Genomic DNA, 22,695 nt, shown 5'->3' with positions numbered 1-22,695 from the left:
ATACGCCCCTCCAGAATCCAGCCAGGCGACCACACGACCACACCGTATGCAGCAGGGAGCCAGGCACTTCCCCACAGCGCAGGCACTCCGATGACGCAATCAAACCAGCCTTCCACAGTCGTTCACGTGTATAATAGGCACGATGCAGGTATTTGAATTGTATCAGGCGGAGCCGAACCGCAATAGCGGTGCCGCGCGGGGACTCCAGCGCCTCCCTCCAATCGTCCTCATCCAAGGCGCCCACGTCTACCTCCCACGCCTCCCGAAGGGAGCTGAGAGTGGATGAGCAGTGAGTAACAAGTGACTGATAGATCCTAGAGACCTTCTTGTCTCCCAAATCTCCCATAAACACTTTCGCCTCAATCGGACTGAACTCCGGCAGGGAGTCGAGGCCGGCAATGCTCGGGGCGAGGGCATGCCTCAGCTGTAGGTAACGGAAGAACTGGGACTGAGGCATCTGGAACTCCACACGGAGTTCCTCAAAGGACTTGAGGGTGGCGCCTGACACGACCTGGCCCAGTTGTGTAATTCCAATAGCCTCCCAACCCTCGAACCCGGCCAGGGCCGCCAGTTCCGGGAGCAAACCGTTGTGCCACAGCGGCGTTTCAGCCGTTAATTTGCCCCACCAACCCATGTGGCGCAGAGACTGCCGCCACACTGCAAAGACCACTTTGGTTACCGACGGCAACCCACGGCGTATACGGGCCGAATAAAGAATGGTGTGGAGCGTACGATCACCCATGAGATGTCCCTCCAGGGCATAGGCCGGGTCACTCCTATCCCCGTACCACCAGTCATTGAGGACAAGTAGATGTGACGCCTGGTAGTAGGAGAGGAGGTCGGATGTGGCCAAACCACCACAGTATGTGGACAGAAAGCACGTCCTCAGGGCCACCCTGGCTGCACCGCCATCCCACAGGAAGCGGCCCAGCACAGAGTTCACCTGGCGGAACCACTCCATGCCAATAGGGTGCGGGAAGTGTTGGAGTTGGTACAACAGCCTCGGCAGCGCCACCATCTTAAAGATGGCCGACCTCCCAAAGATTGTAAGGGGCATCCTGGACCATGTTTTGACATCAGCCTGGACCCGTTCCCACACCGGCAAGACACTGCGTGTCCAGGCCACGGCTCGCGAAGTCGAGAGGAAGACACCCAGATATTTCAGGCCGTCCGTCGCCACGCGCAGGTCGGCGGCCCAAGGGTCGGCAACCACTCCGCCACGTAAAATCCACAGGGTCGATTTAGACAGGTTAAGGTGGAGCCCTGAGACTTCGCCAAACCCCTGCATGATCTCTAAAACTCGAGGGCCCGAGCGCCGCAGGTCGGTAAGGAACAGGAGGACGTCGTCTGCGTAAAGTGCAATCCTATCAGTTAGGGTATCGTTCCAGACAAAGCCACGCAGATGGGCGTCCATTCGTATCCGCGACGCCAGGGGCTCCATCGCCAGGGCGAACAGATAGGGGGACAGCGGGCAGCCCTGCCGAGTACCACGTCCGATTTGGAAGCGCCCTGAGACCGCACCGGCTACACGGACCGACGCCGTAACATTGGTGTATAGGAGACGGATATAGGACAGGAAGACAGGCCCCAGATTGAGGCGGGCCAACAAGGTGAACAAATACGCCCAACTCACTGAATCAAAGGCCCGGTCCATGTCCGCAAGGAGGAGTGCGGCCTGTTCATCCCTAGCACCCATGGCGTCGATCGCTGCCTGCGCCCGCCGGATATTATGCCGGGTGGCCCTGCGCGGCATGAACCCGGCCTGGTCAGGGTGGACCAGGTCGGCGATGTGGGGCAGAAGGCGGTTCGCCAGGGCTTTCGCCAAAATCTTGGCCTCGATGTTGAGGAGGGAGATCGGCCTGTACGAGTCGTGCCGGTCCGGCGCCCTGTCTGGCTTCAAAAAGACTACAATCTCGGCATGGCGCCAGTCAGGTGGCAGCTCGCCTCTAGTCCGCGCTGCCTCCAGGGCGTTGCGAAAGTGGGGTCCCAGCTGGACATGGAACTTTTTATAAAATTCGGCAGGATAACCGCTCGGGCCGGGCGCCCTCCCAGTATTCAATTGGCCAAGGGCCTCCCCAAGTTCCTCGGACGTAAGCGGGGCCTCCAAGGCCATTCTAGTCTCCTCCGGGACTGCCTGCGGGAGTAGGTCGTCCAAGTATGAGGCAATCTCGCCCTCCACCAATGGGTCACGAGGAGCGTATTGTGCCTCGTAGTAGCGGGCAAAGCTAGCCGCCAACCGACCCGGGTCGGTCATAACCGAGCCGTCCTCCGCCGTAAGGCCGGGTAGCTCAAGGGGCTGGAAAGTCGCCTGGCAAAGCCTATGTAACATGGTGCAGGACTTATCGCCCCACTGATACACCCTGCTGCGCGTGGCGAGCCACGCCTGTCGGGCCTCCTCGTACAGGACCGAGGAATATGTCTGCTGGGCCTGCAGGAGCTGTCGCACGACGCCCTCGTCACCCCCGAGTCGACCACGCTGCTCCAGCTCCTCCACGCGGGCCGCGGCAGTCACAATGGCCTCCCGACGCTCCCGCCGAGCGGCCGCACACCAAGCTATATCAATGCCCCGGATCGTAGGCTTCAGCGCCTCCCACACAACAATGGCATCGACGACCCCCACCAAGTTCTCGCGCCAGAAGTAATCGATCTCTTCGCGTAAATGCGCCACGTACTCCGGCCGCTGCAGCTGCCAGGCGGACATACGCCAGCGAAAGGGTTGCCGTTTAGAGGGGAGGGTCACGGTGGCTAGGACAGGGGAATGATCCGAGAGGCCCCTGGGGAGTATCGTGGCGTCCCTGACACGGCTCAGACAGGCACCCGGTACAAACAGATAGTCGAGTCTCGAGAAGGACCCATGCACCGCCGATACATACGTGAAGGCCTGCACTGCGGGATGAAAATGCCGCCACACATCAATCCAGCCCAGACTACGCACGGTCGCACACAACCGGGTGGGGGCAGCCGCGGGGGGGGGGGGGGTCAGACACTACATGCGCTCGCCTCAGGCGGTCCAGGCCCACATCCATGACCTCATTCCAATCACCCCCCACCACAGTCAGGACCTCGGGGATTTCGTCCCACAACGCAAACAGCCGCTCAGACAATGCCCATTGCAGGGGGGGAGGGGCGTAAACACTTCCAAAAACCACCAGCTCGGAACCCAGTAGGCCTTTAACAAAGACAAACCTGCCCTGAGGGTCAATCCATTGCTTCTCATGGACATAGGCCACCCTACGATGTATCAATATGGCCACCCCCCGTGATCCCCTCGTAAAGCCAGCATGATAGACCTGTTGATAACCGAACCTCTGGAGGCTAAGGGCCTTGGAGCCCAGCATGTGAGTTTCCTGGAGCAGGAGTACATCCACCATCTCCCTCTTCCTCCACCGCAGCACAGCCCCACGCTTGATCTTATCCAGGATACCCCGCACATTCCATGTCACCACCCGCAGTGTCTTTGAAGGAGACACAAGCGCAGTATCAGCCATTGTCAATATACAGTCCAGAATCTGGCCCTCCCTCCCACCCTGGTGCAACCCGCCAATCGACAAGAATCAAAGCCTCTGACATGTGTGGACCCACCCCCCCAGCCCGCAAACTCAGCGCCCCCTTCCCAACCCAGAACCCCCCCAACAAGTGCAACACCAGAACTCCCCCCCACGCCCCACACCCACCACCCCAATACCTCAGAAAACATTGAAGTATCTGTCGCGGCATGGAGAGACCCGGGTCCAAAACAGAGGACCCAGGGCCCGCCATACCAATGGATCCCCACAACCCCACAATGACACACACACACCACCCCCCCAACAACACTCACATCCGTGAGGGTCTGAGGCCCACAAATGGTACCCTCCGAGCCCCACTGCGTCCCCATGGCAATAACTGAAGTCTTCACATGGGAACCGACTGGCACATCAAGGACAGAATGAAACAGTCTCACCAGCCAAAGCAGAGCAGTTCAGTATGCAGCATACAAAGTGCGTGTAGGCCCAGCAATGTTCAGCTGCCCGCATCGGAGTGTTCCGAGTCCCTGGCACCACCCGATTGCGATGCACAGGCGGAAGCCGATCTTTTCTTGGAGCAAGACCTCCGATGGCGGCCCTTCCTGTTCGGGCGATCCGTCCGCTCCGGCGACGATCCTTGAGACCTGCCCGGGTCCAGCCCCGGCTGGGCATGGGGCCGGAGTCGCACCGCCTCATCGGTCCAGCGGAACACCTCCTCCGGCGAATCGAAGAAATGGGTCCGAGACTGATATATTACTCGCAGGCGAGCCGGATACAGGAGCGAGTATTGGAGCTTGAGGCCCCTAAGCTTAGCCTTAGCGTCCATGAAGGATTGCCTCTGTTGCTGCACCATCTTCGTGTAGTCCGGGAAAATCATGATGGTGTGATTCTCGAAGGCGAGTGAGCCCTTGTTCCTCGCCTCCCGCAGGATAACATCCCGGTCATGATAGTTCAGCAGGCGAGCGATAACTGGCCGTGGGCGCTCACCCTCCGGTGGCCGCTGGGTCAGAGCCCTGTGGGCCCTCTCAATCACGAAGCACGTAGACAGTGCCCCCTCGGGGAGCCAGCTCTCCAGCCACCCGGTTTGGAACCGCTCCATGTTGTCCTTCTCGCACCGCTCTGGAAAGCCAATGAAGCGGAGGTTGTTGCGCCGCGCGCGCCCTTCTGCATCTTCCACGCGGGCCGCCAGTGTCTTTTGGACGCTCTCCACCTCCGCCAGTCGCTTCTTTAGGCCACTAATGTCCGCCTCAGTCTCCGTGATACGGGTCTCGGCCCCAGCGATCCGCTCCACCGCGTTGCGAAGATCCTGGCGCAGGAGCGTGACATCCGCCCCAACCGCTCCAATCTTGGCATCGAGCATGTCTCGGGATTGGGTGATGGCCGCCAGTATAGCTGCATTGTCCGGCCCAGGGCCGCCGCTGCCACCGGCCGCCCCGGCGCCACCACTCGGCCCGGTGAATTTATCGATGGGGCCATGTTTAGGCGGGCCACCTCCTCTGTCCCTGGTCATGGCAAGCGCTGGGCAGGGCGGACACCACCCTCGAACCTTCGGGCACTGTCACAAGTCCTGAGCGGGGCGGCCCAGATGAGGCCCCAGGGAGGAATGAGCCGCCGTGATCGGGTGTCGCGAAAATCGAGGTCCCGGCGTCACCCCGGCAGGACAGGCCGCACCCGCACTCGTCCCCACAAGCAGCCGTCCAAGGTACAACAGGAAGAATCTGTGGGTCCGAGGTCTGTGGGCAGCCGTATCCAGCGGGCCGAGCCAGGAGAGGCAGATCGGATGCCACTGCCGTCCACTAGTCCATCACCGGCCGCCTCGGGGCACAAGGAACCCCGTCTCCAGACTGTCGCGGGGCCACGCCTCACCGCCACCGCTCGTTGGTCGTTCAGGGGGTGAGCCGATGGGTAGGAGCTGTTGGCACCGTCCCGATCTCCAGGCGATCGCGGCCGAAGAGATGAGCCAAGGGCAGCGTAGCGGATGCCACCCGCACCCGCCAGGTCGCAGCTGCCACCAGGCGTCGCGAAACTCGAGGACCCCGGTCTCCGGCCGGCCACCAGGCCGCACTCCGCCGCCGCCTCCCTCCGATCACAGGAAGGGAAGAATTGCAGGATCAACACACCAAAGTAGACAGGAGACTTCGCTAGATCGAAAGCAATCACTGGGCACCGACAGAGGGCTCGGGGGTCAGGATAAATGATCGAATTAAGTCCGGGCCGGCGGGAGCTCTACAAGGCTGCGACCGCCATCTTCGCCCGCCAAGCCACGCATATTCATTATTTTTAATATGAGAAATCTGCATCTATTTGTTTCAATAATTGTAAACAGTTTAGCTAGCTATAAAATGCTTATTTTTTTTTTAATTTTACGTGGGGTTTTGGAAAGTAAATACAAATCCCCATGCAGTAACCGACCAGCAGTTTGGGAAGGAGGACCTGAACCAATGAGAACAATAGCCTTTGAGGAACCTTCCAGCAATCTGGTAATTCCTCATTTCTTATTGGATTCCCAGTGTCCATCTTGTAATGGGTCAGATTTTCCTGGTAATTGAATGTTAGAGGAATGTGGCCCATTTACCTGCGACTCACAATGAAGGCTAAAGGGTATGCAGAACATCGCAACATCTTTTTTCTTATGGGCTGGTTTGAGCAGCTAGTTGTCAAGTTGGCGAGGGTTAGTGTGAAGACTGCTAATGGATGTGCTCAACTATACATGCTGATGGAAAGTTGGTGAAACTGTGAAGAAAATCAATGCGATCAAAGAGACAGACGATATGGTGCAGCCTGTTTTAGGCATATAACCGGCAACATGGGTTACACAGGAATCTCAAGTCCACACTATGTATAGGCTAACGGCAGGCCTGCTATAAGAGGTGGTATTTGAAGAAATGAGTCTGAGAGTCAATGAGAGAGTCCTACTACTAAATGTCTTTATTGGATCAGGAGTGTGGCAAGTAAATAATACTGGCAGTCCTTAAACTTTTGGTAGTAAGGAAAGGGACAAACAACTTGACAGACAGATGTGAAGAGCTTTATGAAGAAAATAAAGAAATCTTAGGTTTAACTGTCACTTTACAGGGAAAACAACAGAGGGACATAAGTCGAAGCATGGTTTAGCTTGAATGTGACAAGTCACATAGTAGACGCATCACATGGTTCTGGATGCTATAGAATATAGTGAGAGATTTGTTAGGAAGGGCAGCATTGAGGCAACTGCAACAGACCGTGTGGGAGAGAATCTCATCAAGGATTTGTATAATTTTCTGACAATGGCAGACCCCCCCCCCCCCATATCAGGTGTAGGCGGTGCAAGACTGACTTGATGGTAGCATTTCTGGGGGTTTGAAGAATAGATTGTTGTTGAAGATCAACCCATCATTAGAGGCTTTGTCTACCAAGTGAGGCAGAGGTCCAAGTGTGTCTGACCAAGGGAAATAAAATGCTTGTGTGTTGACAAGACCCTTGAGCAGCATTTGTTTTACCAGCTTTCAAATAGAGCCAACACTTCTGAATCCAAACAGTGAAACTGGGCAACGATCTGTCATCTGCATATGTATGGCAGTCGCCCTTGTGAGCAACAATGATAGTGATGTAATGTAAATGCAGAACCACAAGGATGACAAAGTCGAGCCCTGAGGAGCCCCATAGATGATGTTGGCTGCTCTGGAGCGGAATGGGTCCACATTGACATTTTGCAAGAAACAGAAGCAGGGGTTTCTTTTATTTAATGCTTTAACTTCATACTTCACAGGGACAAAATATAGATTTGTGTGCCGATTTAGCTCAATATGTTTATCACTTTAACATAAATATACAGTCCATGTCGGTATGACACTGCCCTCAGGGGCGTTTTAATCCATGGGCAAAGTTGGCTCTGGCCCAGGCCCGCAGACTTCGAGGGGTGCCCCCGATAGAGCCAGCTCTGTTCTGCAGAGTCTTGTCCAGATTGCCTTGAATAATTCTTAAGAAGATTGTTATAAATACCGCTTTCCTTCAATGTATTTTTTATTGTGGGTGATGTGTGAGAATCTATTACAGACATTTTGTAGATAAATATTGTATTTAGGTTTCATGCAACATCCATAAAAACGTTTCTTTCAGATCAAAACAGGACCTCACATAAAAGAAATGGGAGGGTGTCACAGAGATTGTTTGCAGTAATATTAGTGAGCTGCTGCTGGGTTACAATTTTGAAAACATAAGTCACTATTCCTGAATATTCGATGCAAACACATTTTGAATGTTACCAGAGTTCTTGTGCACTGCCACTGACCTGGTCAAAAAGGGCATGAAAGAGCTGGAATTGGATCATAAATCGAATGCTGATCCGGACAGGGGCCAGGGCCCCATAATCCTTAAAATGTCCCTGAATGCCCTTGTGGTAACCCTAGTGGCTTTCGAAGCTTTTCGGTTTCCCATCGATGCTCACTGCCTGGTAGTAGCTAGGTGGACATAGTATGGCGGGAGCAGGTTTGAAGGAGTTAGAGTATCTTATGAACAGTGGGCATCGAGGTTTTGTTTCTCAAAGCAACCATGCATACAAGAACCTAAACCACAGGGAAGTTAGAGGGAAGTCTGCACAGCGCACCATTTTACAGTCCCAGGGAAAACTAACCACCACCTGCATGCACTGCCTTCTACTGTTCCTGAAGATAGAGTTACTTTCCAATATCTGCAGCCGGGGCGCCTGGTCATTCATGCAGAATTCGTAAAAATTACCAAAAACATAAATAAATATAAGGAGTAAGAAGTATTACTTCCGACATGAGGAAAAGTCAGCAGGGGAGGTGCAGAGCTTGCCTGCCTGGCTGCCACGTGCAGAGATGAGGAGACGGCTCCCTCCCGCCTGCCCGGTGCCCACCTTCCCTGACAGAGATGGATGGCGGCGCAGGGTCCCGCTCACACAGTCAGTGAAAGGCTTCAGACCTTCTCCTCAGCGGCAATCTGTCTTCGGGAGACGGCTGCACTGCTCGGAGCAGGTGGGCTGGGCCTAGACCCTTAGACCATTAATCTCTCAAACTGAGGACGGGCACTGAAAGGGGTGCTGGACCGTCGCCAGGCGGGGGTTAATAACGCGCCGACAGGTTGCGTCACCAGCCCGAGCTCCGCAGAGGAACACGTCCTGCCCCCAAAGAACAGTACTTCCCGCTCTTAGCACCTGGCCACATCTCCCAAACCACCTAGAGCAGAATGCCCCTTTCCCAATGGAATCAAATCCAATCCAATCCAATCCACGGAAAATTACAGGCTTGGCAAAAGGAACGGTTCTCAATACCCCATTTTTTTACCATTCCAGATTCTCCCAGAAAAACAGGCTCAAAACGGCCAGTGATTTCGCTTAGTTGTTTTTCCTACATAGAGCTGCACAATCTTTAATTATCACCTTCCTGTAAAAACAAATTAAAGAAGGTCACACAAAACTCTCTGGTTTTGGAAATTCGTGGGAATTAGAAATAGTTCGCATATTGATGCTATTATAGGAAGTTGTGTCACCCGACCTTTGACATCATTTACAAGGCGAAAAGGCAACATCAGAGAAAGGAAGTACATCAAAATAAATGTAACATTAATGAAATGTTTAGATTCCAGCTAGCTGTGCATCTCCAGGATTGCTCTTTACAAAGCAGAGTTTTAGCCAAAGTTGCATATTTGAATTTAGATGCCAAGCCTTTCCACAGGTGTGGCCTTTCACCTGCTGTAAGTGGCAGCTCAACCCAAAATCAAATTCCGAACTACAGTGAGTGGCACTTGTCTTTGGTCATCTTTCCTACCCATGTCATAGTTAATAAGTAGTCTGTTTTCTTTAATCTGGTTTCAGTTAGTCAATAACCCCCGATGCTGGGTCTCCAAACCTTCACAGTATTTCAGGCAATTGTCCCTACATCATTCCATTCCAGCGTCATGTGCCGTGTCTATTTTATTTATTCTTCCAGCCACCTTTGGGCAGTCACTATATTTATCATAAAGGTAAAAATATACTGTTTTTTGTCTTCACAATGAGTGCTCAGATCAACTACACAGTTAGCAACATTGTCTTCTAGCTGCAATGTCTGTGGAAAGCTATCCATCAAGTCCATCCAGGGCTTTTGCATACCTTAACTGAGTGCTCAGTAGTTCTTGTCCGATCTGCTGGCAACTAGGCCTGAGAAAAATATGCAGTTTAAGAAGCACAAAATGGTGGTATTAAACCTACCCATAGCCCAACAAAAAAATAACATGTTAGTACAGCCAGACAGATAGAGGTCAATAGTGCAGCAAGTGTAGTGACACTGAATCGATGAGGGGCTTGCTGCAGCCCATTTGAGCTGCCCCTTAGTCAGTACCTTACCATGGGTCGCGAGGTCCATTTTTTGTGCTTGGATTAGGGTCCATGGCATCCTAGCTAAGCCACTACAGATGGAGCAGTCACTCACTGTTCTTGGAAATCACAATTAATTTCAAAAGTTCTCTCTGCTTCATATGCCTGCAACTAAATCACAAGTGAACAATATTCTTGCGCATCTCCCTTTCTGACATCTGCAGTCGGTCGGTCTTTGAGGTCTTCACCATGGCAGGCTGCCAACTTCCTCCCAGATTCCACCCAGCTAGAGTTTAATATTCTCACTTTGAGCTGTTGCTATAATCCCATGTCTTAATTTATAGGAAAACTGTTCCACAGGCCATTGAATGCAAAAAGACGTACTAGATTTGTGTTTTATACAGTGATACTTAATGTAATCTGCAGAGCCCGAGGCCTCACCAGGCATTTAATTCAATATTAGCTCTCATTTTCTGTCAATGTCTCGGAGCTGCTCGCTAGCAATTCCAGGTGCTTTCTTTAGAGCTGTAAGAACTCCAATATCTCACAATGGAGTAAAGTGGGGGACACCTGAACAATATACCAGAACTTTCTCTTGCTTGGCTTCTCGACTTCAATTGGTAGAAGTCACCTCGTTTGAACCCAATGACTGTGGCGCTCCAATATTCAATGCTGTTCAGGGACATCTAAGGTTTCACTTAGACATAGGACTAATCACTTGTGACAGCACTGTGTATTGATGAAGCGAACTCCACATAATGCTTGCCTTCATCATTTCCACCATACCTTTCCTAGTAAGTTTGGCCCTAAACAATAAAAGCCACAAACAAGAACTAAATTGTCTAGTTGGGACCGGAATGTCCCCTGCATGACCCACAGCCATGCGCCCTGCTCTGCCTGCCCGAACTGTATACCTGGTATCCTGTTTTTTAAAACATTTTGGTCACACCACACACTAATCCCATGTGTGCAAACTGACCTAGGCCAGGTCTTTTGACAATGATAGGTTATTGACCTAGCCCTAAACCAGAGGGGCACACAAAGCGCACCTTCTTATTGAAAGGGGACTACCATCCCTTTCATGGGTTTCATGCATAGAGTGCAGTGGTGGCATTGTACCATGGTTGGTGAATTATAGGGACTGTCTTTTACCTGTGAGACAGTAAAATCACTTACAGACCCATTCAATTATATAATGTTTTGCTGCTCATGATGAACCTGGGATGCTGAAAGTGACATCCGATGTAATGTACTGTACGTGTGCTTGTGTACTGAACATAATATTGTGACATCCACGTGTGATAAAGGCCTGCGAATTCCATTTTGTCAACCCAAAGCTTAGACCAGAGTACAAGATGGAGAAGAGGTTGCTTTTTCCTGGCAGCACATTTGTACATCTGGCATCTTCTAAATGGGAAGGGTAGCACCAGATACTTTGTGAGGAAAGAGGAGACAGGCTTTCCTTAGTAGTGCCAAGGCCTTTCCTGACACATGGGGCTATAAATAACTCTGAGTGCAGCTGCTATTAGATATATGGCAGGGGTTACAGTGTGTGGCTTGCAGTAGCTGTTATTAGGGAAATGAGCCATTAGAAGGGGGCATATATTCTGGTCTCTCCTACTAATCTCTGTGAGGAGGGGTTGTAAATAGCTGGGTGCAGCCTCCTCTCTTATCTTTATACTTCTGCGGTGAGCATGTCGCCTCAAGACTGTACTGCTGGGCAGAACATCCTTGCAGAAGGAGGACTAGCATGGAAGGAGGCCTAGCATGGTAGGTGGCCTGACAGGACATGAGAGGAGAACAGACCCAAACCGGTACCAACAAATCAGAAATGGAATTATTCAAGCATATAGACCCACATATGAAGCGGAACATAAACCTTTCACTGGTCGGGCCGGGCTAACTTCTTTAACATATCGTACCAAATCTCCCCATCTGCAACCCACATTAATACCTAGTTAGTACCCATTATTACCAGGCACATAACATTCACTGGTGTGTCCTCTTTATGCGTATAGAACCATGTATAATAGTACTTTGAAGTGGCCACAGGATGAGATGCGGCACTTATGATCTAAGCTTGATCTCTGCTTATAGTACATAGCCAAAACCAAATGATGGTTCAATGTTAAAAGTGGAGAACACAGCACCCAGTCTTGAAAATTCAAATTGTATAAGCTCAACCTCCTCACCCCGCCCCACCCCTCCAGGCCAGTAGTGCAGCAAGGATACCTTGGCAAGCAACGAAAATGGTACACTTGAATGCTGTAAAATACAGCATCGTCAGGTTTCCATGGCCCCCCAGGGCATTCGGCTCGGTTCACTTGCCACCTGCTGCACTAACAGTAGCGACTCTCTTGCTTCAAGCATGAGCCTACCTTAGATTTCACCTCCAGCACGATTCTTGGCAGCGCGAGGATCAGGCACTTTAGGATCACTGTGGCATACTTCACCACGAAGTCTGAGATCCCCACCATCCACATCAGGTCAAAGAAATCTAAGCCTTCAAGGGTGGGCCTCAAGAAGATGAGGCTGAGATCGACAGCACCATAAAGAGAGAAAAAAAAACATTTTTCAGAGCAGGTTCCTGGTATATGTTACACAGCGTAAAAAGCTTGATGGTGCCCCACACTTTGTCACCTCATCTCAGTTGTGACATGCTGGTCTTGTCTCACATAGGCACTCCAATCTGCGATGTTCTAGCTACCAGGAGTTTAAAGTTCACCAGCAGCTCTACAGATGTAGCCCAATTATTATACACTACTTTCCACCAATGCACCTTACCCTCGATATGCAGTTCTCATGTTCTATCAGTTTTCACAATACCCACATACAAACATTTTCTGTCCCGCAGCCCACCTCCCTTATTCCAAAGCAGACGATTAACACACACATCTACCAAGATACCACAAACCAAAACTGCAGACCCTAACATTTTTAATTCAGCAGAGGAACTCCCAACATTAAGGCCTTTCACTTGGTTAGGGATGCCATTTTCCCAATGTACGTCAACCCTGATCTGCCACACACGTTCTCCTACTAGCGAGACACCATGCGCTATAAAGCAGATAAAGGGGGCATCTCTTTCTTGCACAGCTGGCTGGAATGTGTTTTGGGTAGCTTATATGTCATTGATCGGATATATATTAAGAAAAAGAAATAAAGTCTTGCCAGAAGACTGTTCAATCCAACATCTCCAGTTCTTCATTGGAAGTAGACACAGGCACTAACGTTCTTAGCAAACGTTCAGTTTCTATGGAGATTATATGTGCAACATATAATTACAAGTTTGCCTCCCTTAAGACCTTAATCACCAAAGAATCTCGAAGTACAAAGATAGGAAACAAGGAAGCCTCTTGGTATACCAAGCCTTGTAGAAAAGCTAGGCGAGCTTTGCTTGGGTCCATGAGAACAGGGCCTAGAGATGTTATTCGGGCAACTAGGAAGCTTTATAAAGCTACCATTTTTAAAGCTAAAAGAGAGTGGGAGTGTAGAAGATGGGCTTTAATGTTGAGTGCTATTAAAAGTTAAGACCACCGTACCTTTTGGCGAGAAGTAGCATGAAGTGATCCAGGAACTTTTTCTCCACTTGAAAACAACATTGCGGACAATGTTTGGGTTGACCATTTTTCAATATTGCATGCTGGGGAAGAAACCCGGGTATTGCCTATTCTGCACTCCCTAGATATTGATCAGAATTTAACTGGAATTATGGAATAGTTGCAACTCTCCCGGCTTGGCAACTGCTGACTACCTAATTGATTTAGCACACCAGCAGATATCTTATATAACAGATTTAGAGATCTCTAAATCCCTGGACATGATTACACCTAACAAGGTTTCATGCCTGGACAAAGTGCCTGGTGGCTTGCTTAAGATATTCAAGGATATATGGTGCCCTTATTTTGTTTTTTAATGCCATATTGTCTGGCGCTCCTACATCTCCAACATGGGCCGGGGTGGAGATCATCCAGATTTTTAAGATAGGCTGCAGTTTATATCCTGCCAATTATAGACTAATCAGTCTTATTGATAGCGCCCAAAAATTGTTCCGTTGTATCACCTTGAATAGGTTGAGTGACTTAGTTTTAGACACAGACGTCTAGACCCTATTGCAAGTCTATTTTAGAGAAGGTATTGGCACAATAGATCAGATCCTCCGCCTACCATTTTTGTACTGGAAGTATGTGGTTCTGAGGATAGGTCAAATGTAATTTTCGTACACCTTCGGTCAGCATTCGACCTACTACCCAGAGAATTCCTATGGAGCATTTTGGCAGAGAGGGGGGTTTTGGCCTATATTCTTAAAGTCATTATAAAGTTATACTCACAGAACTATGCACAGGTTAAATATGAACCTCAGGGCAAGCTAACTGCCCTAATTCCCGTAAATCGGGGAATGAGGCAGGGGTGTGTGTTGACCCCTACCCTCTTTCTCCTTTCTCAGTATCACATTTGGATAGTTGTGAGGGTAATGTCCCACTTCATGCAGGAATTAGAGTCCCAATCCTACTATTTGTGGATGATACCCTTTTGCTAACCAAATCACTTATGGGTATTCAGAAACTCTTGGATTGCTTTGGGACCTTCTGCAAGCAGCGAGGGATGGAGATCAACCTCAGAAAGACTAATTACAGGGTATTTCATCCCTGCCCAGCATCCCGTCTGATCCCTACTTTCAACGGTGACTGGAAAGAGTTTGAGTATCTGGGGGTGACTCTTTCTGATCAATTTAATTGGTCATTTCATATTCAGTAGTGTAAGATCAAGCGCAAACAATACTGTGGGGTAGTGCGAGGGCCCAGCGCATATCTACATATCACCCAATCACTCCAGTCCTTGAAATCTATAGGTGCCAAGCTTTGGGGGCCTCTTTGTATGTACATATCACCCAATCACTCCAGCCCTTGAAATCTATAGGTGCCAAGCTTTGAGGGCCTCTTTGTATGGAGTTGAATTGTGGGGCACTTCAGATGCTGGGTCTCTTGAGCTAATGAAAAATTGGCTCATGAGATGCTTATATAACCTTCCAATAAGAATTCTAATGTGCCCATTATGTTTAGACTATGGGCTTAGGCGTATCAATTATATAGGGGCCTTGAAACCTCTATTGTACTGGTGGAGATTATGGTCAGCTCCAGAGCACATTTCTATTCGAAAGGCCTTAGAGAAGGTAATGGGGCAGTGGGGGTCAGTAAGATTCTCAGGTTTAGGGTGGTTACGGACCGCCTGAGGCAGATTGGGCGCGAAAATATTTGTTCCACACCAGCAGTATCGAAGCAGGCATTGAAAACTACCTTTTGGCATTACGCTGATCAACATATTTTAGGTTCCTCTAGGGTGGGTTACCGGACTGCTACTTTTATGGAGTTCAAAGTTGAGTACCACCTGAAGCCATTCTTGGATGAGGTCGAGCCACTTCATGCTAGGACCATGTATATTAAATTCCATCTAGCAACTCTACCAGTACTTGCCTTTACTGCCACATGGAAGTGTGGAAACCTTGATTTCAAAAGAACTTGCCCATTTTGTCCAGGAGTGGTAGAAGTGTCCGAACATCTAGTTTTGTTTTGCCGAACCTGCCTCGGGCATAGGAAGAAGTGGATATTGCCAGTCTGTCACAACTTGGGTTTGAGAAATTTTAAGATTGTGCTCAGAATACTTAGAAGAGACACCAGGTAGTGTATTGTCTTGGCTGTTTCAAGGTGTCTAATGTCTGTATGGAGGTTAAGACAGAAAAAGGTGCTCACTGGCTGCCTTCTTTTTTCTGATGTGTATTTTAACGTTTTTATTCATATTTTATCTGCTTTGTTTGTCATAATGTCATTTAATCTAGATTTTCATTTGATACTGTTTTTATGTATTTTGGCACGTTATTTTATGGCCTTTCGGCTGAAATCAAGATCGTTTGACTTGGCTTGAATGGTTCAATGCGGAGGGCAATGCCAGTCAGTTCCTAAACTATACATCATCTTGGCTATTGATCAAATAAATTTGACATGAAAAACGAAATTAATAATAGAAAATAAACAATAAACAAAATACTCACAACGAGTAAACCTCACAGGGGTCAAATGATAAACCTAAAATTAAAAAAAAGGAATTGTGACTCTACGGAATGAAAGAACGAAAAAACAATACATAAAACAAGACAAAGAAAATAACCCCCAAACAGGTTTACACAAAAGGGTAAGGACAGCAGCAGATCTGTGATCCATTCTCCCAGCTCAACCTCAGGGACCTTTCAGGACATTAAACCAGGTTGACTCCGAGCTATTGAGGTAAAAAGCCACACAGCCCATGGGGTACAGTGCTATACAGGTATCAAGATCTACACACTGATAAGTCTTGGCATTTAAAACACAGATCAGTCCGGACACCGAGCCATCACAGTGCATTGTGATGCACTTTAAATTGATTACGTTAATGAATATGAATTAATATGAATCAATATACAATAATCAGAGTGTGAGAGAAGTACTAATTTCAGTTGCTGGTGTATCGAATGGGCCGATTTGCCAGCACTGCTCTTTATTGGGCAGCACAAATTAAAACTTCCACAAGTACAGATGTCCCAAATGTTTAATTGTCTAACTGCAGTCAAACGTTACAACAGTATCTGACTGGGATGAACCTCTCCAGTTCCCGGGGATGCACTTTCACCGTGATTTCTCTACCCTTCAAGGAATCCCCAATAATTTACAGAAAATAAATGTACTTATTCTTAACCGGCTTTATTAAATAAATCTCACATCATTCATTACACGCTTCTCACAATCATTATATTATTTCCACCTGGTAATGTTTTCTTTTGTTCAATGCATTTTCCACTTTTCGTGTGCAACATGCTCTCTATTTTATCTAAAATCCTACGAACCAAACATAAGCATTCTATCAGAATGTACGCCCCTTCATAAGTAAACACCGCCTCCAATGCTTAGCTCCTCTCAAAACTCAAACCTACCCCATGGTCTTTTCTTGAGCTTTGAACGGTTGCGTAGCAAGGTCCAGGTGGTAACTGGTGCAGAACATTTGTCACCCCCGGCTTGACAAAATGGCAAAAATATGCGTTTAAAACACATATTTTCGCCATTGTGTCACCCCCCTCAGAGATGACACCCACCCCTTCTTACGCCACTGGCTCCTTGATGACTACTTCATTTCTAATATTAGTGTTCACGACCAATTCCAGCCTGAGCGGGAAAGAACTTTTTTTCTTTGCTTTATCAGCGTTCTAATTTTTCAATTCCGAATATCGTCAAAGGATCAATTTTCCTTTTTTCCATTGTAACTCTGGATCTAATGATAATTCCTCCCCATTTTCACCTGCGTGTTATTAGCACTTCACCATTTAATTGAATTACCTTTCTTGTGTCAAAACCATTTTCTTGTACCAGCAGTTATCCAGTTACACACAAATAAAAGATCCAAAGTGTGCAGGATGTATTGTAGTGTGTGTGTCTGTGTGTGTGCACACATACGGAAGATACCATTTCTAAGATGCCTGGTGCCCACTGAGTACATTCTTTGTGGGTCTGCACAAGATGGCAGTTTGACTGTAAATTGTCCTCATCTTCATCCTTGGTGGAAGGGAAAACTTGCATATCCTACGTTCCATGAACGCCTGACTGAAACTAGCTACATGGTGGACTGGGCGAAATTACATTTCCTTACCTTATAAACCAGTCCAGTCATGAAGTATATCGGAGCGAGAGCTGTATCTTAAAGGAGATGAATTCCTGAAAGGGGATGCAGTCACTTCCGGTCTATGACAAAGATGCCCCTCTGGATCATGAGAGTATCAAACTGATATATGCAGTATCACCCCCAAACACAAATTTACAGGGAAGGTCTAGAATTATCTGATGTCGGACTCAACAAAGTCCTTCCTCTGCAGCAAATGAAGGATGGTCTTGAATATGTGCATATTCAGAAGAAGCAATCGAGTCCTTGGACACTGCACACATCATCGAAGAATGATTGGAACAGTCATGCCCTCCTTCATGACACCTTTTATATACTTTTGGTTGGTCAGAAGCAGGGACACCATGTGTCCCGAGGTGGAGAATGTACCGCTCTATAGGCAGTTTGACTACTGAGGCTTCGAGCTCACCTCTGACATTGTGACCCTTCTGGAGTCCTCAAGCTTACCCACACATCCTGATGGCTCTCGTCGACATTACTGGATGAAGAGGACATTTTGCAAGGTTGAAGACCCATGTGAGGATCAATCTCCTCCTTCCTTTGGGATTGAGGGCATTGCACAAAATGTGAAGACACAATGTTTGTGTGCAGTAAACATTGGGGGAAAAAATAGAGCTGAATGAATCTTTCTGTTTGAAAAAACTGCAGAAGCTTCAATGTCGGATGCAAATAGAAATGTTTGAAAAATATTGTATGAAATGTAAATATTTTTCTGTTTGAATAGGTTTGAGAGAACAGACTCCAGTGCTCTAAGATCTTATTTAAAGGAGTGAAAAAATAAACTGTCCTTCAAGTGTATAATAATTGGCCTGTAGAGCTTTGACTGCCTTAAAAAATGTTGATCTGTTCAGCTCTTCAAACGTGCTGCATATTTGGCTCCGTTCCCTTTCATTTCTTTCATTTAAGAAGTTATTAGAAATGGCTGGATTAGCACTATTTATTCAAGTGGGTTTAATTTCTAATCCTTTAATTATATTTAAAAGAAAAATACATTAGCTAATGTTTCGCTCAGATAGTTACGATTTTTAGTTTATAAAAGTGCTCCAGGATATATGGATATTTAATATTTAGGCCTATTAAGGATGGTGTTGTGATGTAGAATGGTAGTGTGCGTCTACGACAATCGTCTCAACCTGGCCCCCATGGGGAAACACACCTTGAAAGCTAGTGCCCTGGGTGCAATAGATCAGTTTTCCACCATGGTACCTTAGTGAGCTCAACAACGGGCTATCGCTGCCTATAGGATAGTTCTGGGAATCCCGTAATGGAGAAACAGTTTTTTTATTCCCTGGAGAAGGGGGTTTGAAGCACCACGTAAGAATGAGTAGTAGGATTCATTATTTCAAAACTTTCAATACATTCTCCTCGAAAATGACTAAAACTTTAATTTAAAGATTTCCTTTGTGTTGTGAAAAAACAGTATATAGGCAACAGTGTCCTTCATTGTTCCTTCTCCATATTGAAGGTATTTCCCCAACTAAAAAAGGTAACAAAAAGCATTTTGCTCCTTCATATTCCTTTTCGTCTTTCAGAAATTCTCCGACAAGAGGGCAAAACGAATTCCACACACTCTCACTCACCTACTTCATTGAGATATTTTCTGACATTGAGAAGGATAGCAGTAGTCACACCGCCAAGAATAGCAGTAGTCACTCCGCCAAGGATAGCAGTAGCCACACCACCAGATTTGGCAATAACCTTGTGCACCCGGAAGACCTTTCCTGACAGAGAAGACCACTCAAATACATTATTCTTCCATGTTTAAGGTGTTCTATGGTGGTGGTGTCTCTGCAAAATTGTTCTCCCAAAGTCGGCAACGTGTCTTGTCTCAGTAACTAATTTATTTACAAATTCAGTTGGCAAAAACAATACTGCATCCACTACCAGTTTTTCTCCCTCGTCTTGCAAAAATTTCACATAATTGATAAAGAGGCAATTGATAAATCCCAACTCTGCTGCTCTTCTCTCGCCATGTCCCAGAGATGCTTTCTGGATAGTTTTTGCCATATCTTGACTTTATTCAAATAGTATACACATTTCTCCAGTTCCCCATTTTCTCACAGGTATTTCTTGACACAGTCAAACATGTTTCTGTAGGCCACTAAGACAATTAATATACAGGAGTCATTTATAGCCAAGGCATAATGCTGATTCTTATACAGAGTGAGGCACAGAACATTGCACATGGATACCCTAGCCACCTCTTCCTCAGAAAGCCACTCACCTGTTATATAAACGCTGGGAACTGAAGGTGTAGAGCAGGTACATTGTGTTGCCAGACAGGAAAATTGAGATCCAAAACACAACTAAGATGGATCGCTTCTCCTGGAAACAAATACGTGAAAAGCATACTTAAACTCTCGTAGTTACTAAAGAAGCAAGTGTCAAATAGTGCAGCTCCAGCGTGGCGAAAATGGGTGTACTTGGTAAAAGGTTCAATATTTGTCCTTTGACTCTTTTTTTTTTTGCTTCTCGTTTTACTCTATTTTAATTTCTGTTCTTTCATTTAATTTCCTCTAATTCCGCGGTTCTCTTTTGTTTCTTCTTATATTTATTGATTCTCTTTATTTTTACTACTTTTTTTCTTTTGTTTCCATCTTAATTTTGCAAATCTTTACTAGTTCATTACTTAAGGCGCTTGAGTAGAACATCATGATGTTATGTATAATTGATATATTATTTGTGAATAGTTATGTTCCAGTTTTAAATTCTGAGTGTATTTTACATGTACTTAAAAGTATTTGTGAAGTGGTCACTAGGTTGCAAGGCTAACAGTTTGATTAACCTGATTTGACAAACACCTCTTTTATCAATTCATTTTTGGTGTAGATAAAAAACAAAAAATCTTCAAAGTCCATCATCTAAATTAAGACTACCTACTGTTTATAAGTCACGTTTTGCCACTCCTTCAGTTTAGGAAGATATTGCCTGTGCCTCATGAAACTACTTGTAGATTTTTGTTCAGAATTTAGTAAGATTGTCTACTTTAATTGAAATACTATACCCACACCATTCCCATGCGTCTCATATCTTGGCTAAATTACACTCATGAAAGGATGACGTTTGCGCAAAAGGTGAGAGTATTACATATAATAGTTCTTTTCCACCTCGGAAGGGACTCACCTAAGCCCATACTTTTGAAACAATTTGCTTCACTGAATCCATGTCTCGCACTGCGGTTGATCAATCCTGTCTTAGTTAGCGGGTTAACAAACTGTTGGCCCTCATCACCAAACATATTGCAATTAAAGGGTCGCTCCTATCTAGGGCCAGGGTCTACAAATCAAACTCTAACATTTCTCGCATAAGCTTCAGCAGTGGGACCCTTAGGGACTGTGGTGGGCTCTCTGTTGCACCTACCTTCAAGGACACCTGGTGCTTGACAGCAGAGTTTGCGTAGGCGAATGTGCTGACCATCCCAATGCAGACCGCAAGCCCTGCCAAAAAGGAGAAGGAATAGGGAATGTGACAACATTCTAGTAAGTTCCAGCATGCAGAGTAGCGATGGGACCAGTTGTATACAGCGGGGAACTTGTAAAACAGCAAGAAATAATCTTTAAAGCTTGTCTGTCTGCACTTTAGGCAATCCTATCTCCTAGATGCAGTTTTGTTGCAATACATTCATTTTTTAAGACCATCAAATAATTAAATGATTATTATAGAAAAGGCGTAGTTTACCCTGACTTTAGACGACGCTGTCACCTGAGAGAAGCTACCATGTCATCTGGCAAAGACAAGAAGTGATAGAGGCAGGTGCTCACCTGCAGGAAATTCCGACACCAGAAGCCTTTGTCCGTGACCTCTGGTAGATAGACCGGGCCAGTGTACCACGTAGGCTCGCTCTGTGCAATCTGGTCCATGCTCTTCTGCACAAGATTCAAACGTCCATTCAGTAATAAGAAGATGGCAGAGGAAGGGGACACACATCACTTGGGAGAGATGTGGAACAACGGCCTGCCAGGGCGGCTGACTCCGGAGTACGGGGCTCACGGTTCAATTTCCGGCGCCGGAGGCAGCTCAGCCCAGCACCCTGTGACTCTGGGCAATTACTTGCTTAATATCCCCAATGGCCCCCAGCACCTTGAGAACTTTAGGGGTGATTAATTCACGCTTTACAAATACTGGGTTATTATCATCACTGGGCAGTGCATAGTCTTAGTCATAGAGTTTTATTAAGCACACATATCACCCAAAAAGGTCTCAGGGCGCTGCAGTGATAGCTGGTGAAGACAAAAATAAAACAGCTGAAAACGGGGAAAAAGCGATTGTCAGAGCAGCTGAAAATGGGGGGAAAGGTGAGCGGTCAGAACAGCCAGGTTTTAAGCCTCTTTCGGAACTGTTTATGATCTCAAATAGGGCGAAGCTGAAGTGGAAGTTCTTTCCACAGGCGGGGGGCTAGTTGGGAAAATAAGCAGCCACCATACATGGTGGTCCACACCCGTAGCGGGATGAGAAGATGTTTACTTCCAGACCTAAGGTTTCTATGAAGGAGGTACCATTTTAGTTTTTGGGCCAGATAGTTTGGTCCATTCTCAAACATGGTCTTGTGCACCAGACAGCTGATCTTAAATTGGATCCGCTTCCTTATAGGGAGCCAGTGAAGGGTTTTCAAACTGAGGGCTGACTACGACAGAGGAGGAAGGTTTAATACTAGCCTGGCAGCTATATTCTGTAAAACCTGGAGCCTGGTGACAAGCTCTTCATTAATTGAGGCTAACAAAGCGTTTCCATAGTCAAGATGATTGATGATCAAACCTTGGACAAGAGGTTTTCTGGACTCTAAAGGGATCCATAGAAAGATCTTACGTAGGCTCCTCATTAGGCCATAACAGGTGCTCACTATTTGGTTTACCTAGTCTTTCATGGATAGTTTATCATCAATTTTTACTCCAAGGTTACGCACTGTGGGTTTAGGAGAAGGACAAGGTTCAAGACTAAGGGGCCACCAGTCATTGGACCAGTGTTCATGAGCCTTGTCAAATAAGATGATCTCGGTCCTCTTGGCACTGAGCTGCAGATAGTTAGATTGCACCCCGAGATTGATATGAATCATACAGTTTTTGAATCTGATTCTGGTGTCAGCTGGGTTAGGACCGAGGGTGATTAGTAGCTGGGTGTCATCAGGGTAAGATAATACATCAAACCCATATGAACTAATCTGCTTGGACAGGGGTGCCACATTTAGATCAA

At 47.2% G+C, this 22,695-nt stretch overlaps 1 protein-coding gene across 3 annotated transcripts in view; it reads right to left on the bottom strand.

Annotated features, from left to right (window-relative positions):
* RNFT2 (ring finger protein, transmembrane 2) overlaps positions 1 to 22,695 on the bottom strand; it is a 277,905-nt gene that overhangs the window by 177,465 nt on the left and 77,745 nt on the right. For all 3 annotated transcript variants that reach the window (XM_086943264.1, XM_086943262.1, XM_086943263.1), the window contains 3 exons: positions 20,866 to 20,942; positions 19,730 to 19,830; positions 12,180 to 12,333 (listed from right to left, as the gene is read on the bottom strand). In XM_086943264.1, the coding sequence (XP_086799390.1) occupies positions 12,180 to 12,333; positions 19,730 to 19,830; positions 20,866 to 20,942 (332 nt within the window). The remainder of the gene's footprint in view (positions 1 to 12,179; positions 12,334 to 19,729; positions 19,831 to 20,865; positions 20,943 to 22,695) is intronic.

Source organism: Lissotriton vulgaris, chromosome 11 (genome assembly GCF_964263255.1).
Source record: "Lissotriton vulgaris chromosome 11, aLisVul1.2, whole genome shotgun sequence".
In the NCBI taxonomy this organism is placed as follows: Eukaryota; Metazoa; Chordata; class Amphibia; order Caudata; family Salamandridae; genus Lissotriton; species Lissotriton vulgaris.
Note: the sequence above shows the minus strand (reverse complement) of the source record. Positions and strands in the feature narration are given on the sequence as shown.